Source organism: Impatiens glandulifera, chromosome 3 (assembly GCF_907164915.1).
Source record: "Impatiens glandulifera chromosome 3, dImpGla2.1, whole genome shotgun sequence".
Classification (NCBI taxonomy): domain Eukaryota; kingdom Viridiplantae; phylum Streptophyta; class Magnoliopsida; order Ericales; family Balsaminaceae; genus Impatiens; species Impatiens glandulifera.
This window is the reverse complement of record NC_061864.1, coordinates 9,296,675-9,315,679: the sequence shown is the minus strand read 5'-3', so window position 1 is coordinate 9,315,679 and position 19,005 is coordinate 9,296,675. Positions and strand designations below refer to the sequence as shown.

Below are 19,005 nucleotides of genomic sequence, written 5' to 3'. Positions count from 1 at the left end.
TGTATAAATATATTTACAAGTCAAAACCTAATTAATTAGATAAGTATGTAATGTATATAGAGTTGATTATGACTTGTAAAAATTAAGAAATTTGTTAAGGCTTAGGGGGAAGGGGGAATTAATTTGCCTAAATTTGGCCGTTTCTGACTTTTAAGCTTTTTCAATTATTATTTTATTTTTATTTTTTTTATTTTCATTTGTAAACCTTAATCTTTGTGACATCTACAAATTAGTGGACCAACACCTATATATCTAATCTAGCTATCTACTACTTATGATGATATTTGTGTTTTGATGACAGCTTGTAAAATAATTATTGTCTAAATCTGCATAATTTAAACAGTTGTTCATATCTCACAATCACTTATACATATTCATTAATAATATATAAAAATATAAATAAAAATAATAATAATAAGATAGTTTAAAATATATAAATACTTAGTCAACTTGTAAGTGGGGAAAAAAAGGAGAGGAAATGAGGTAAAAGTGTATGTAGGAATCAAAATTCACGTGGGTAGTAAAATAGACCCACCCACTCACCCATGACCCACCCGCATTTATGTTTTTTTCTATTCAATATTATTATTATTATGATTATGATTCTTTAAGTGCAATAACATGCTAGAAAAAAGAAAAATATTTTAATTAATGAAACCATAAACAAGAAACAAACTCAATAAATATGGACGACAGGTCTGGTCACCACCACACCACCCCTGTCCGGACCGGACCGGCCCCTAACTAGTTATCCGTTTTTTTTTTCTTTTTGAGAAAATTAACTAATTATCCATTTAAAGGTACCATCTTTAATTTCATATATATATATTCTCTCACCTTTGTCCAATTAATTTCCTTTATCTTTCCATTATTATAGAATTAATAAATATGGTAGTGGTGGTAGTAATCACATCACGTCTTCCAAAGCGGTTAATTTTATTCCGTTTTTGTTTATTTTTTCAATCTATTGACCAAATAAATAAAATTTGTAACTTATTATGGTAAAGATCATACATTTTATTCCTATGGGTTGTTTGTTTTGATTCTCTTTTGGAGCACGGAATCGAGTTTATTAGGGGTATTCATCTCTTGTTAAACCCGGAAAATTTGTAAATCTTAATGAAATCAAAACTATAAGTTCAAAAGTTTTGGGTTTCGTTCGTTCCTGACCCGACAAGAAGGCGAGACAAAAGTGGTCCCATGAGCCTTTTGGAGAAATCTTGAATCCGAATAAAAGTAACCATCTTTGTGTCCTTTTTTTGGTTCAACTTTCTAAACCAGGAATAAAGTTAGGGATGACCCATAACGCATACTCTGATCACCGTCGTCTAACATACGCAATTATGTACCCAACTTCAAATTACACATCTTTTTTTTCCACACCCTTATCTCATTTACGGTCCCCCCATCCATCTTAATTAGATCATGACCAAATTAAAAAAAAAAATAGTTTAAAGAATAGAATGGAATGGGGATAATATTGATTGTTGTATCTATTTATCTATCTATTTATAATTGTTTTTCAAGAAAAATTAACATGGACACTTGCGTTCTTAATAGAGTTACAAACAGGACAAATATGAACCGACGAACCACAAACTGTACACAAACACAGATGCCGACATGGCAAAACCAAAACGCACGATTCCATCTCCCCACAACATTTGCAAACTCTATCATCAATAGTACTATTGTAATTCTTTCTACTAACACCGCCGACCAATTCTCCTTCATTATCATAATCGAAGTTGCTGCCGCAGCAAGACTCTGCCGTCTCATGGTCATCATGATCAAACAACAATGGGCCGCCGACAGTTTGAACATCATCTGATCTTACCTTAGCTAGAACCTGGTCAAGATTACTCCTCAAGGCATTGGCTGTGGCCTCATTAGCCTGAGCCAGCTCTCTCCAAATCTGATTCTCAATCATTAAAGATTTCACCTTTTCTTCCAATACCCAGTTTAATTTACCAATATTCTCAATCTCTTCCTCCTTACTTTTCAAAGTCTTCATCATCCCTTCCTCCACCACCGCAACTATCCTTCTCGCATATTTCTTCCTCCTCTCCTCCATATCCAATCTTAACTTTTCACTCTGCAAATATCCAAACACATTCATTCAATCTCTACGTACAAATTAAAAAAACAATCTTTTTTAAGTACGGCCACTGGCCATGTTCTTACGTGTAAGGCAATTATCCTGTCAACTTCAAACTGATACTGTTGCTGATGGATCTGTGAATACATGTTATTATTATTGTCGCTGCTTGTAAACTGATGAATATCAGTAAAAGAATCTGTTCTCGATCTCTTTCTTGATGATATTGCAAAGTTACAAGTAAGCCCACTATTGGTAGAGCCACCACCAGCAGCAGCAGCAGCTCTAGCCATGGAAGAGTCATCGATTGGAACCAGATCAGTTTCAAACCCTATCTGATCAACATTATTGAATGTGTTCATCATGTTTTCATTAACACCGTTCATCATCATCATCTCCCTTAATAAACAAACACAACAAAGGATGGATTAGTTTCCATTCTTGACAAAAACAAATAATTTTAAATAACATATAATTAAAATATATATATATATATTACCTCATCTGGGCGTTACAAAAAATAGAGCGTTGAGCTTCAACAGCCATGAACATGGAAGGAAGAGGAAGAAGAAGAAAACGAGGAGGAAATGGGTGCAGAGGAAAATATATATAGGAAATCGGACCGTAACGTTTGGGTTTTCTTTTTTAGAGAGATTGTTTTAGTGTACTTTACGGGTTGAGTTAAAAGCGGGTATAATCCATGTAGGATGTACCCCACCCATTAGATTACCGATAATCTCTCCTCAATTTACTTTTTACTTTTACTATTACTCTTTCTTTCTCACCAACCGTCCTTCAAATATATTTAAATATCTTTATTATGTTAATTGATGATAAATTAAGTAATATAATTATACATTTACGGTTGTATGGAAATTGGAAAGTGAATTTATGTTGAAATAACTTTAAAATCATGTTTCTAATTTCTATTAATATTATTATTATATATTTAAAAAAATATTTAACTTAAATAAACTCAAAATTAGGTAATCAAAGTCTAATTATATTTGGTAGTTAAATTAGTTAGGAGAAGTCAGACCTTATATCTCGTATAGAAAGTTTCAATATAAGAAAATTAATATATTTACGATATCGGTATATATCATTGATATCGAAAAAATTGATATTTTGCGGTAAGGTATAATATTAGTAATTTTATTATTCTTAAAATTAAAATTAGTAATATTAATATTTTATTTATTTATTTATAAATATAATTTAGGTAATATATTAAGTTTTAAATCATTAATTATGTATAACTATAAACAGTAATAAACTTCAAATTGTGGGATTGAAAAAAATATGGAATATCAATTATTTTGGAATAAATAAAATTCCAATTTGACAATTATATATATAATATATATATATATATATATATATATATATATATATATATGATTTTATTTAACTTTATTAGTTTCTAAATAAAGTGAGTATTGGTTTTTAATAAAATAATGTTATCATCTTTTATTTTATTTGGCAAATGAGATGTTAAGATTTTGAAATAATTATGTTATTTAAGTATAGTACAGTTTTATACCATTTGAATGTATTAAAATAGTTTAATATATGATATTTTTATTCTTATATATTTTCAAATACTCATTCAAAATGTCAAACAATTTGAATAAATATTCAGTCATGTTGATTTAATTTACTACTTACTATATTTAATATTGTTTATAATATTAAACAATTGGTCAGATGACATGACACACATGGATATTGCCACGTACGTGTCAGAACCGCGTCCCTAACTTTTTTTTTTCTTTTTTCGAAAAAATAAAATTGTTTACGACCAGCCATGTTACCTTTTTTTTTTTTTTTTTTTTCCAAATTGTCTTAATAATTTAGTAAATAAACTAAACAATGTTATGAAATTGAAATTTAACAGCTTTTAATTATTCATCTCGATAAATACAATCCATAAACTAATTTTTATATTAATGGAATCCTTATTTGAAATTTAGTATTAAATTTGGACAAGAAATTAGTCAAGTTGAATTTTGAGATTATACTTATTAATGTTTGACCATTTTTTTAAAAGATATTAAAAAGAAAGACGAAGATTAATTGAAAACAAAGGCACGTAGATTTTGAGATAATTAAGAATATATTTTAAAACGGTCACATTATACCTTTCTAAGTCAATTATATGAATTAAAATATGAAATAATATATTTAATAAAATATTTATTAATTATATATTTTTATTCAAAAAAATTTAATTGTATTTTTTTTTTATAATATATATTTTGTAAGTATATTTATCAACTAAATATAAAATAATCATTTTTTTTTGTTCATGGGAAATTCTTGGTGGTAATAATATTTCAAGGGATGTTTTTAATATGTTATTTTTTTAGTTTAGTTTTACTAATAATATTATATATATTATAAGTAAAAAAATTATAATCATTTGGATTTCTCGCCAAAAGTATTATTTTCCTTAAATAATTTTCTATATTTAAAATGTATGTATATTACTAAATATAAAATCATTGAATGAGATTACTCAAAATAATTATTTCCTATATATTTTATTGTTTTTAATATACTTTTATCATAGTTTAGAAAATTATAATTTAATAATAGTAAGGTTAATAGTAATACCTTTTAATAATATTGTTATTTATTTTTTTTTATTTTTTATATATATATATATATATATATATATATATATATATATATAAAGTTGAAACGTATAATACTATAATATTATTATATAATAGAGAAAATATCTCAAAATTGATTCTCACAATAAAAAAATCTTATATTTAAATAAGAGTCATACCTATTTTGTGGGTTATAAATAATTAAATTTATAATTAAAAATCCAAAAAGAAATTACCATATAAAAATTATAAATTTTACTAGGTAAGTTTGTATATAAAGAAGACAAGTATTATAATATTGTAAATAAAATTGAGAAATTATTATTTAATTCAAAACTCTAATTAAAGCTTATATTTCTTTTAAGTGATATCTCACCATACCATTATTTAAAATCTCATTAAAATTATTACAAGCTAAAAAAAAAGTAGTTCTTAAGAAAAACTAAATACTTATTATGAAACTATATACATTTTAAATAATTATTATTTAAATTATTATTAACAAAGGACATTTTAAAATAAGTATATATTTATTTATAATATATTTTTTAATGTAAAACAAATACCAAAAAAATAATTTTCCATAACCTAACTACTTTTTTTTGAAATTAACACATTGGGATAATCAATATCCTATCATCAATTTTCATATCAATTACATGATTGAAATATCATCAAACAAATAACATAATAACATTTTTAATTAATAATTTATACCTCACAATTATTTTTACACAAATAACATAACTTTTATAAAAAGCACTTAATTATTCAAATGTCCTAAATTAAAAAACAAGCAAAATTATTTCTTTACTTCACCAAATTGTTTTGGTAGCATGTTAAATATATATATTTTTAATTTATTTAATTAGTCACACACTACATACATTTATTTTAGAATAAAAACTATTATAAACTAATTTTATTTGTATAATCCTTTTAAGTTTGTATTTAAATTATATATATTTCAATACTCAATATATTTATCTATATATTTACTAGGTGGACAAACCTACTAATCCGATCTGATCCAGTATTTCGGATTGGATATCCGCCTTAATATTTTTTTAATTTGTGATTCGTATCCGACCTGATATCCGATCAATCTGATCCGAAAACACCGGATTAGAACAGCCAAAAGAATACCCGTCGATCTGATTTTGTTCATATGTTAAAAAATATAAACAATTCTATTAAAGATCTAAATTATGAATTTAACTCATAACTACAATACATATAAAAATATAACTAAATGTCAAAATGAAATCAATATTTCTTTTAAAATAAAAAGATATCGGTTGATTACCAAAATACTATTTTAGACAAATAATTAAAATAGACTAATTATTGTTTAGGCCCTTAGAGTTGGTAATTTTTATAAATATGTAATTATATTTTTAAATTTTAAAACTCACCGGATCGGTTTTGGGATATCCGGTAAAAATATTGGATCAAATCGATATCCGATCCATCGGATTCGGATTTTTTCGGATCAGATCGGACGGATCAACGGATCAAAGATTTCGGGTCGGATTTTTTTGTTTAACCCTAATATTTACAATACACAAAATGAAGTAGAAATCGGTCTACTCCTTTTAGGGATATTTGAATAATTTGAGTTATTTAGAGTTATAAAAAAGTGAAGAATTTAAGTAAAAAATAAATAGAATGTAATAAATTGTATTAAAAAAATAAATTTATTTTAATAATAAAGGACTAGTTTAGTTTATGTTATTTGAATGCTTAAATAATTCATTCATCTTTATAGTTATATCTTAATTAATACATCAATTAAAATTAGATTTAAATACGTTTTATTATATTAATTAAAAAAAACAATTCTACCAAATAACTTACACTGTGAACAAAGATATTTAAATAACTAGAAACAAGGCTTAATTGTTCCAAGACCTCTCATTGTAACATGATTTAAGTGGTAAAACTATGATGAGAAAATAAAATTACAAGTCATTTTTTATTAAAAATGTTTTTAAGTTAAATAAATAATAATAAATTATTAGAGTAGTAATGTCATACATTAGGTTACCCTCAATATGAAGGGTGACTTTGATAGTCAAAATTTATAGCCTAGTCCAACAAAGGATAGACTCAAGACTTCCAGTCCCTAAGACTTTTCTGTCGTTTTTCTTTCAAATCAATACCTAATTCTTGCAACATTTTTCAATCAAAAGTAAGGCTTAAAATCTTCTATTATAACCACAAAAATCAACCTACGGTATATAATAACAATTTAATGCACAATATTGTTTTATGTAATTAAATAATAATTGAAGAAAGTAACTAATAATGGTTAAAATGTAAATGGGCTAATATATAGATGGGTCCTTAAAGTATGAATGTATTTAAAAATCGTTCTCAAAATATATATTTTTTGTATGACATTAAAGTATTATGCAGTTTGAAATACTACCTTTTTCAATGTTACAATAGTAAATTTGGGCTAATATGTATGTTAAATTTGAATGTACCTCATATATTGGTGGTAGGCGGTAATGACTATCCACTGCCTCGGTTCAACTAGACAGTGCCTAAGCAATTGAAATAATTTCACTATATAAGTAAAAATAAATTTTCAGCTACTCTTTTTCATGTATATTTAGAGATAACCTAGTTTTCACAATTTCTTGCTTCAAAACTTTTAGTGATTAACGCCAATATATATTCGACAATTGAACGACGAAAGTAAAACAGTGTCGAAGACAACAATATATGGCGGTTGAAAGGTGTGGACAGCCAGAGAAAAGAGAAAATGAATGAGGAATTATGGATTTAATTTAGAGATTTAGTAAGAGGCCATGATAATTTAATATATAATATGTAATAAGTTATATAATAAAAATAAATAATAATAATAAAGAATAATAAAAATGAATTCGGTTTTCGGTTTGGTTTTCGAGTTGAAACCTAAACTCGAAAACCAAACCGAAAACCGTATTTGAATTCGAATCGATTTAAAATTCGATTCGAAAACCGAAAATATAATTCGAATTCGGTTTATTCGAATTCGGTCGGATATTCGGTTCAGACCAAATATTGGACACCCCTATTCAAAAGTGACTAAATTGGAATTGAAGATAACCTAGTTTTATCAACTTCTTGTTTCAAATATTATATATTATATAAATATTATAATAAATAATTAAGGTGTATACATAAGAGTTTCAAGAGAAGCAAATATATCACCTGTAAGTAGTGATTAATATTGATTCTTTCAAATGATTAGGTAAGTAGTCAAATAAATGAGAACACAAATATATGATTGCATAAGAGAAACAAAATAAGACAAAGAAAGAACATTATTTTTTTTTGGGAAATTAGAAAATTATTGTTTTGAAAATGTGAAAATGGTTGGAAACATATATAGTAGTAGTGTGATAAAAGGGTCCATGGTATAGTTTAAGGCTTTATGAACAACATGATCAATGAAGAAAATGGAAGAAACCATTGTGACTTAATGCAATAAGTTATAATAAATGACAGAAAACAGTAATTAAAGAGTCAAAATAAGATTAATTATAATGATCTACTAAAATCCTTGACATATAATTGTATCAAAACCACTACTGCGATGACACAAAGAGTAAGTCCAGAAAAGATAATAAACTGCATTACACCACCATAAACCCTAACATGTGGATGATAAGGAAAATGGAAGCCATAAAAAAACTCTCATTATTTGTGACCAAGAAGATGATCATCACTCTACTTGGATCGCTGTCTCATCTTTCGACGCTTCCTCTTCAACCTCCTCATTCTCTTCTTCTTCCACTGCAATTTAGTAAACAAAGTTAAATAACGCACAAAGAGAATACAATATTTTGATGAATGGATTCATACTATTGACCCAAATGAAAATCAGTCATACTGAGAAAACAAAGTTATATGAACTTCTAATGTTCAACAATTGATTCTTACCAATTGTTCAACAGAATGAATTAGATCCAATGTACAAAACGAATCTATGATCCGTTCAAAAGCAAACAAGAACCCTTCTTCCAAGATTATAAATTTAAGAAACCAAGATTCAAACAATGAATATCAGGGAAATATTTTGTAAAACAGGATTTTGAAACAATGAATTTCAATGGAAAACACTATCATCATGAAACTGTATCAAAATCAAACAAATGTTCTCATGTAATTCAATCTAGAACAAATTTCCAATATGTACAAAAAAAACTATAAGATTAATAAGAACATAGAAAAACAAAGCTCCACCTCCAGCAATTGAATCAAATATTAAAACATGGCCGAAAGAGGTCCAATTTATGATTATATACGATATTAACATCGGAAAACTAAATAATTGTTTAAATAACATACTAATCTACACAAATCTACACAAACAAGAACAAGAAATCGATAACTTCTTCTCGATCTGTCAAAAATCTCGTTCAAATGTAATTGAGATCCAACAATACAACTAAAATCAATCTAAGGTACGATCAAATTGAAGAAATCTAACCTTAGCCCTCATTGTTGAAGTGGATCTCGCTTACAACTTGCTTAACTCGTTGATATTTCTGATGAAACCCCTCCTTCCTTCCGCCGCGCGATAAGTGAATGACCTACGCCTGCGATATATATATAGGAGTACTATGTGGCGAACTGACCTAGATATAAATGGGCTAAATTTTAAATGGGCCCTATTATTTAAATACAATTTTTATGGACTTATGTTTGGGCCTACAAAATAAATAAGTTTCTTCTACTCTTTTACAGATCTTCATTGATCTTTTGATCATCTCTGATTCTCATCGGAAATTCAGATTGATAGCTAATGTCCACCGGAATCTCGCAATCTACTGATCCTGTACAATCCACGGTCGGCGATTCGCCGTCTGAAAATGATGTAGTTGAACCCAGCGCATCGGAAAGACAATTACCTGTTAGGGATTCTTCCGATGCTGATGAAGTTCCGGCTCTCGATGAATCTACATCCGGCGTGGAAGATTCGGTAGGAATCGAAAATGAATCTTCTGGAATAGCTAAGGCTCTCTCGTCCATGTTGTCCTCTGTTATTAGGGATTTTGATTCAAAAGCTGAAGATGCGAGCCGCAGTCAAGATCAGCTCTCTTTCTCCCTTGATCGCCTTACTCAAGGTAATAATTCTCTGGTGAGAAATCAGACTAGTTTTATTTTGCTGTGATTAGGTCAAATACTTATCATTAGCTGGTAAATTTTGATTGAGTTATGTTTCAGAACTTGATCAATTGCTAGAAGATGCGCCACTTCCATTCATAGTGCAGCACGCTGTGAAGATTTCAGGTGTTAGGAGAAGAGTGTCATCATTGAATTCTCTCTTAAGAAGTATACAACGCCGTGTTGATAATATTGATCGGATGCTTTCTACAGGATCTACTCAAGGTAGTTTTATCCATTACATGAGTATATTGCAATATCTGCTTCTATTTTTCCCATGATTGGAATATTATATTCACTGTCAAGGCTCAATTTCATGAATAAGGTTAGAAATGATTGGTATGGTTAGTAAATTCATTTACATGTGTGCATCATATCATCTCTCCTTTTTTCATGTTATTGATGAATAACTGCAATTAGGATGCTTCACTGCTTTCAAAGACCTTGACTTTGTTTTAATTTGCAGAGACACACCAAATGGGAATTGCAAGGCAACATTAGAGTGGGCTGTCATTGAGAGGTATTTTTTAAGGCACGAGACTTGCTTAACCCAATTAAACGCTTCATGCTGTGTTTTCGTAGTGTGTATAGAGAACTACGTATCGATAACCATGAAAATTGCATATGGCTTTAGATTCTTTGGGTAAAGTTAGTTTCTTTTGAAAAGCAAAATGCACCTTGGGCAGAAAAGACTAATTGTGCTTACTGTGTATGGAAATACAGGCTTTGGTTCTGAACAGAAATGTGGATCACATAGTGAAGTTTTAGCTTTTCATGATCTGTGATTGACACGGCATTAACTTGTATGAAGTGTATGTGCTTTTAATTCATATAGCTTGATTGAATTATTTCAAAAAAACCCAGAATTGATTTCGTAGAGAACTTTTGTTCAACTTTACTTGATTATTTTCAACTCTTTTGTTATTTTGCTTTTGGTGAAGATCATATCATGATTCTGAAATATAATGCTGCTGCAATTGCATTTGTTTATTAGTCATGAGATTGGCCAGCCAGATGTCATCTTACTCTCCTCTAATTTTGATTCTTTCAATCTTTTGTCGATTATGTAACTTATTCAAATTCAATGAACCCCGCACTTTTTTAACACGTAAGGCCTTGTTTAGCTACTAGCATTTGCATATGTCAATTTACTGAAAAGAACGCGGTCCTTCCTTTTGAATCGCTTTCATAAAGAATAGTGGTAAAGCATTATCCTTTTATTGAATGAGATTTTTAAGCTGTTTTTAAACATTGACAACCTTTTTTTGTGCTCCTGTTCCATCTCTATCGGGTTATGCATAGTAAGTGATGTTTATTATCACTGCTGTAACGAATTGGAAGTGATACTCGACTCGACTCGTGTACACAAAGGCTTCAATAGCAATATAGTCAAAATAAAATTAGTTACTATGATTTATTTGTGCAGATGCCCTTGAAACTGTTTTAGGAGTTACTTTTGTTGTTGGGTACAAAAATAATATATCTTTGAACAAGTTGAGATTGAATTTTATATTATTATCAAATATCAATCATTGTCAAATTAATTAAAGTTCCACGTGACATGATAACTTCTTTTGTTTCTTTTAAAAGAGAAATGTGTGGTTTGATCCTTATGAGTTATGTATGACTCATAACCCAATTACAAGTTTTCGTTACAAAAATGATATTTTTATTGTAGAGAATATTATGTTATTTAGGAGCTTATTTAATTAAATTTATGTATTTGTATTTTGTTTTTTCACGAAGACTTTTTGACTAAGCTGTCTGTTATTGATCTCTTTAATAATAAATATATTTTTATGTGTTAGATTTATTGGACTAATAAATATAAATAATGTGTTTGGGCTATTTTTATTCGGAATTTAATAAAAATAAAGTGATCATTAAGTATTTATTATTTTTTATTGAATAAGTCACATAATTAATTATATTAATTATGTGACTTATTCATGATCACTTTATTTTTATTGAATTCCGAATAAAAATAGCCCAAACACATTATTTATATTTATTAGTCCAATAAATCTAACATTATGGTGTTAAATGAAACCCACTAATAGTTGATTCGACAATCGACATTGATCAGACATGGATCAATCGATGTCAAGTCCTTTTTAAAAAAAATAAAAAGGAAAATGAACATTATTGCAAAGATATAGATACAAACAAGATTCAATACTAATGGCAAACCATTATTGGTTCATTCTCCACCACTAATCATTTCGATAATGATTTTACACGGGAAAGAAAATGAACCTCAAAATTTAAAAAGTATAATATTTAATTGAAAGGTGTTCTCAGTTATATAACAAAAATATGTGCTACCAAATGCCTTCAAGGTAGTTTGATCACTATTTTGATGAGGTTTTTAAGTTTGAATATGTGTAAAAATCAAGAGTTTATTTAAATGTGTGAAGTATGTAAAATCAAGAATTATTTGAAATTGAAAATTTTATTTAAAAAAATATAATTATAAATTATTAATAATTATATATATAATTAATTTAAAAAAATAATAATAAATAAATAGCATTCAAAAAATAATTATTATATTATTTCATTTATTTGAATAAATCATATTTTTTTTAATAATTTTGAAAATATATATTAACTTTATTTTCATAAAATCGTGAAACAAAATAATTTATAAATTCTTATAACAGTAAAATTGTAAATTTAAAATTGTAAAAAAATAATTAGTTTAAATTTTATACTTAAAATCAAAATCATTATACTCTTGTTTTGAGATTTTAAGAATTAAATTGATAATTTAGTACACTTTATTTTATTTTTTGGTTTTGAATTATGGTTATATTTTTCTTTTCTGAATTTTAACGTTTTTCAAATATAGTTTAGTCGGTAAAATGAACATATGAGAAATTAAATAGACTTAAATTAAGTCATATTTTTAAACAACATTTTGAACGTGAAACTATCTCCCACCTCATTTGTCATTGTTTTATTTTCTATACCGTTTCGTCAATTATCATTTGTGTTCAAACTTAAATATGTTTGTTCGCTTAGTTTTGTTTTTTTTCGGTTCTTTTAATAGACTTGAAAAAATAAAAGTTTTTAGTTTAGTTGGCTCTTCTAAATTATGGTTGTATATATGTTAAACTATTTTTTTAATTGAAAAATGAAACTTATTAAAAATGATATAGATTATTGATTAAAAGCACAACTATTGGTCATATTATTATGGGTTATTGATTGAATTTGATGGGCACACTTATTATTATTATTATTATTATTTTCTTTTTCTGGTTAGATAAGGCATTTAGACGGTGTAAAGAATTGTGATCATTTGTCTTTCTTTCTTCTTTTAAGTTAGGATCAAAATTGACATCTTACTTTACATACAATATTGACTCTTTTGGACCGGTCAAATTAATTTATTTTATAATTTCCACCGTCACTTCTTCATATATTTTACTTACACGTAATTACAACCTAACTAGCTAGCTATTCTTATTTATTTATTAATTATTTATTTCCAATACTAACTGTATAATTTAAACACTGATCACTCTAATCATATCATACATTCCCATTTATAATTTTGAAAACTTATTTTTTATTGCAAAACAGATAAGGGATGTTAGTTGACTTCTGGGCATTTAATTTTAAATTTTAATTTTGTTGATCAATTCTACATTATATTATTTAATTATTTAATGAATTCTTTGCCTTGTATAAATAATCATATATCTGAATTTTGTATTATTAGTGGAAATCTCACTTCTTTCTTCTTTTTCTCCAGATTTCCCGCTAGCTTGTTCTTAGTTTTAGTGTAAGTAATGAGCAATTTGCGTGCGGTGGAGGCGAGGTTGCCGCCAGGGTTTCGATTTCATCCAAGCGATGACGAGCTCGTATGCGATTACTTGCTGAAGAAGAAGCTGTCTTCCTCCTGTGAAAACCTTCTCCTAATTGAAGTTGACCTCAATAAGTGCGAGCCATGGGATATCCCCGGTATGTATGTATGCATGATTGATTGAAATTCACGAGATTACTCTTTCTTTATCTCTATCGAATCGATCGATCAATCTGCTGTTTATAGTTAGTTATAGATGATCAGGAAATTCAATTTCATTTGGTATTTACATGGAAATCTAGTAATAATAATAATAATATATTTGATCGATCATAGTTATTGTTTTCAACATCTGAACTAAATTTATAACATTATCTGATCAATAAAGAAGTTGCAGCAATGATTGGGGTTCAAATTTTAATGTTCAAGTTGTTAAATACATACACTATTTGTCCAGAAAAATGACAGCCAACCAGCTTTATATTATCATTGTTAAAAGTTAATGCCATATATATATATGGAATGCCAATTATTCTGATATGATTGCTTGCCTTGAAGTTTAATTATTTACTTAATCTAAAACAAGTAAAATAACTTATGCAGAAGTGGCTCGAGTGGGAGGAAAAGAATGGTACTTCTACAGCCAACGCGACCGCAAATATGCAACTGGGGTGAGGACAAACAGGGCGACAATTTCAGGGTATTGGAAAGCCACGGGAAAGGACAAGGCAATATTTAGGAAGAATAAGCTTGTTGGGATGAGAAAAACTCTGGTTTTTTACCAAGGAAGGGCGCCAAAAGGGGGGAAATCAGAATGGGTCATGCACGAATTTCGCCTACTAGATGGTCCAATATCCAGACCACCACCTAAATTCTCTTCTAATAATCAGGAACAAGATGAAGAAGACTGGGTGATATGCAGAGTGTTCTGCAAAGACAAAGACAAAGAGAAAGACAAAAGAAATTGCCATGGTTTTGATGATGATCACTCAATTACAAGCTCTAATAATTCAATCCCAATATCATCAGCATCGCCAATAATAATGGATGATGAGACGGCTTACATCAACTTTGACCAGGATCATCTTGTTCAAAATCAACCCATACCCAATACATATCATCAGCAAGTGCCCTGCTTCTCCTCCACTTTGAACCCAAACCAAACCAGCCATGTTTTCTCACACGTGGACCAACCCACTGGATTTGAACCCATCCCTGTCAAGTATGACACGGCTAATGATTCCTCCTCCTCAACTTCCATTAATCATCTGCTTCCATATGATCAGAAGATGATAACAGCTTTCTTGCATCAATACACCAAAATGGAGGACGTCGGTATTAATAATTCCTTAGACACTATTTCTGATGTGGGTTTGCCATCTTTGTGGAATAATTATTATTAATACAACTGTACGATCATCGACTTTTATTATTATTATTATTGTTTTGGATTTGGAGAATATATATCTACTAATTAGGATTTGCTGATCGAACTTTGATTTCTTGTTTCATAAGTTTATATATATAATATATGGTTCATTGTTTACTTCGAATGTATAAAGAATGTCTCAAATCTCTTAATTACCAAAAGCCTAGCTAATTTGTTAAGCAAACAATTATTAATATTATTATTTATTTACTTGAATTAGCTTAATAATTAGAGTTAGGTAAAGATACAAAAATAAAAAAAATACACATATTGGGTGCCCATCAATGACAGGTGCCACAGGTATGTATTGCTGAGGTTAGAACGACGACCCACAATTTATTTAGACATTTAAGGGCATAATTGTGAGTCAAATTTGGTATAAAAATGATTTATTGGGTAAGATTTGGTATGGTGATGCAATTATTTAATGTCATATGTACTTGGAAAACAGTTGGGTCTGATTTTGATAGTGCAATCAATAATTAATTATATTTACATATGTATTCAAGAGTCAAATATAGACATTCCGTCAAACTGTTTTATGAACCAAAATCAACTGTTTTGTAATTGTTTTATTTAATTAATTAGTAATGTGTACCAAATGAACAGTGATCAACTAGTCTAGTAGACTCTGGATATATTAACTTGCAAAACAAAAGGCATTTTTTAATTAGAAATTAAAAAAAAAATATTTGGTGGGAATACACTTGGTATCCACGCACACACTAGTATTTAATTAATTAATTAGTAGAAAATAGAAATAACGGATATTATATAGGATTGAAGAAGATTAGTTGGTTATTCTGGATTATTTTAAATAAATAAATAATGAATTTTGTAAACGCTTGTTTCGTCAAAGGCAGAAAATAAGGGGATTAATAATTAATAATTAGTAATTAAGTTCACACGTGTGCCTGCCGGAATCTCTTCCCAAGATGTCTCATCATGGTTGGCTGAACACCCAACCAAATTCAAGAAACATATATATATTTTTTAAATGAAAAAAAAAAAGAGTAGTTTAAATTTAAGAAATTAGTATTAACCACATCAACTTAAAAAAAAATAAAAAAAATCCAACTCTCAACCTTAGTTGAATGAGTTTTACGTGAAAATTGAACTCCTCAACTAAGACTCATAGACACTTCATTTTGACATTTGAATTACTCTATTATATTAAAAACGAACTACATAAATTAAATATTTTATTTTATTTTATTTTATTTAAAATTTTAATTTTAAATTAAATTTAAACAAATATTATAATAACTTAATCCAAAAATTACCAAAAAATAATTATATTTTTTTTGTCTAATAATATTAGATTTTGATTTTCATATATTTTTTTTTAAAATAAAAAAATAATCATATATCAAATAAGCTCTAAGATATTGGTTGGAGTGATATAGGGTAGGGTGTGAGTCGGGTCGAGTAGAGTATCATACTACTCAAACTCGACTCGATTTGTATTATATATATACTCGATCGAGTATTAGAATTCATACTCGAACTCGACTCGTTAACAATTCGAGCTACTCTACTTTGAACTAAAAAAACTTGAAATTAAATTTTATTACTTAGGAACTCGAAAATCAGTTTGTTCATTTGCCTGAAATATAGAAAATCAAGCATAAAAAGGATGAAATGTCTAGGTTTTTATTTTATAAATATATATATATATATATATATTATAAATATAAACGTTTAAAATATTTATAATTAAAATGAACTAGTCGAACTAGAAATATAAAGCTCAAACTCAAGTTCGATTACAAAATCGAGCTACAGTCGAGTTACAGTCGAGTTCGATCAAATCGAGTTCGAGTCTAGTTTTGACGAAATTACTTATGAGCAACTAAACTCATTACCCCTCTAATATATTAGCCCTCTAATATATTAGGATCGCTTTTAGATTAGAGTGTTTCTGGATGATTATAATTTTAGTTCCAATTTTACAATAATTACAATTTAATTTGTATGTTTGAAAAATTATAAAATTATAAAATTCTAATTTAATTTTAATTGTTATGTTTGAAAATTTATAATAAAAATAATTTGAATATATATTATTTATATTAATTAGATATTGGTTTGATATAACCTAATACGATAGTTCAAGTGTCAAAAATTTTGTCAAGAATTTGATTCTCATTTAAAAAAAAAAAATATACATGTTAATTTCCTAAATTAAAAAATATAGGCATGTTAACTTCCTAAATTAAAAAATATGGGCAGTTAACTTTCTAAATTAAAAAAACTAAAATATAGGTTCGACATGTTAACTTTTCTTAAATTTTTAAAAAAAATATAGATTTAAAATTAAAATGAGTAATTTTTTTTGTAAAATTATATTAATTTTAATTATAATTATAATTTTTATTTTAATTTTAATCCTTAATTTTAGATGATACGTAAAACTTAATAATTTGAAATATACCTATCAAATTAAAATTCAAATGTTACATAAACATACCCAAATTGATTTATTGACCCAACCCAATGTTTTTTTTTTAATTCAAATGTTACAAAAACATACCCAAAGTGATTTATTGACCCAACCCAATGGCCTTTTTTTAAGACACAATTTAATTTATAGCCATTGCTTTAATTTCATTATTACTATTGATTTTGATATGGAGAGAAGAGAATGATTCTCTCCTAACTGTTATCATTTTATAAAAAAATATCAAATTTTTTTATTTAATTTAAAATTTTATAAAAAAAACTATTATTTTTACCCACTTTTAACTTAAAATAATTTTATTAAATTTAATCAAATTATTATTATTATTATTAACAGTGGTAATTAGGGCTGCAAATAAATTAAGTCGAGTTCAAGTCAGCATGAACTTAAGTTCGACTCTATTAAGTATTTATTAGCTTGGCTCGAACGAAGTTATAAATTTGAGCTCGAACTCGACTATTTATCTTAAAACTCAGGTGGACTCTAAAAGTTTGAACTAAAATTATTTTTTCAAGCTCAAACCAAGTATAAATTAAATATATTATGTTTAAACGTAATAAAAATATATATAAAGTAATTGTTCGTCGAATTTCATAACATGTTGTAGAAATCGAATAATAGCACCTGTTTAGCAATTCAGAAATAAACAAGCTACAACAAGGCCTAACAATTCTTTTTCCCTTTTGTGTAATCAAATAGGCAGCCAAAACAATTGAGCATCAAACAATCAAACAATCAAAGAAACAGAGAGCAGAACACCAAGATTTTACGTGGAAAACCCAAATTAGGTAAAAACCACGGGACACTTCGGCCACTTAAATCATCCACTATATCAAATGGGTATACAATGTAGTTCAATACAAGCCTAGAGGTAATCTAACAAAAATTATCAATTGACCTCATCCTAACTTGTCATTCACATACATTATCATCATCACTAAAGATGGCTAACAAAATGGAGAAGAGATAAAGGAAATCAGAAGAAGAACCTGCTACTGCAATGGAGGAATTGCTGTTTCACTGGAGAAAGAACGGCTGGAAGAGAGAGAGAAAAACCAGCCAAAAAACTGCTGTGTTTTTTTTTCCTTAATTAAATATGTCATAATGGCTTTATTAATTTGTTAGGCCCAACTGCCAAATGAGCTGAGCCAACACATAACAATAATTATCAAAGAGTAAACACAATAAAATAGATTATGAAATTTGATATTGGGATATTGAATCTAAACATCTAATCTCCTTCAATGAAATGAAAACCATAACCTGGCTTGTTTGAGGAGTGGTTTTTGGGGTTTTACCTAGGTTTTCTCCTAAAAATCATTGTTTGATAAAAACTAAAATAAAACTTGTTTTTGAAATTTTAAAACTATTTTACCTCTAAGTTGAAAAGGTAAGACGAATGTGAGATAATTGTGGATTATAGAG

General features: G+C 27.7%; 3 protein-coding genes and 1 long non-coding RNA gene across 4 annotated transcripts; 2 read left to right on the top strand and 2 right to left on the bottom strand.

Annotated features, from left to right (window-relative positions):
- Nucleotides 1-1,506: 1,506 nt before the first annotated feature.
- On the bottom strand, nucleotides 1,507-2,696 carry LOC124932333 (probable BOI-related E3 ubiquitin-protein ligase 3). The gene is made up of 3 exons (XM_047472954.1): nucleotides 2,598-2,696; nucleotides 2,185-2,497; nucleotides 1,507-2,095 (listed from the first exon to the last, which is right to left on the bottom strand). The coding sequence occupies exons 1-3, from the start codon at nucleotides 2,648-2,650 to the stop codon at nucleotides 1,523-1,525; spliced, it is 939 nt and encodes a 312-aa protein (XP_047328910.1). The 5' UTR covers nucleotides 2,651-2,696; the 3' UTR covers nucleotides 1,507-1,522.
- Nucleotides 2,697-8,230: 5,534 nt separating this feature from the next.
- On the bottom strand, nucleotides 8,231-9,339 carry LOC124932754. The gene is made up of 2 exons (XR_007098775.1): nucleotides 9,203-9,339; nucleotides 8,231-8,505 (listed from the first exon to the last, which is right to left on the bottom strand). It is a non-coding gene; the product is annotated as an uncharacterized LOC124932754 (long non-coding RNA).
- A 131-nt stretch (nucleotides 9,340-9,470) lies between these two features.
- LOC124932753 lies at nucleotides 9,471-10,901 on the top strand. Its single transcript, XM_047473431.1, has 4 exons — nucleotides 9,471-9,839; nucleotides 9,940-10,104; nucleotides 10,346-10,399; nucleotides 10,603-10,901. Exons 1-3 carry the CDS (start codon nucleotides 9,518-9,520, stop codon nucleotides 10,378-10,380), a joined length of 522 nt encoding a protein of 173 aa, XP_047329387.1. The 5' UTR covers nucleotides 9,471-9,517; the 3' UTR covers nucleotides 10,381-10,399; nucleotides 10,603-10,901.
- Nucleotides 10,902-13,623: 2,722 nt separating this feature from the next.
- On the top strand, nucleotides 13,624-15,142 carry LOC124932751 (NAC domain-containing protein 21/22-like). Its single transcript, XM_047473430.1, has 2 exons — nucleotides 13,624-13,848; nucleotides 14,294-15,142. Exons 1-2 carry the CDS (start codon nucleotides 13,677-13,679, stop codon nucleotides 15,091-15,093), a joined length of 972 nt encoding a protein of 323 aa, XP_047329386.1. The 5' UTR covers nucleotides 13,624-13,676; the 3' UTR covers nucleotides 15,094-15,142.
- The last annotated feature ends 3,863 nt before the right edge of the window (nucleotides 15,143-19,005 follow it).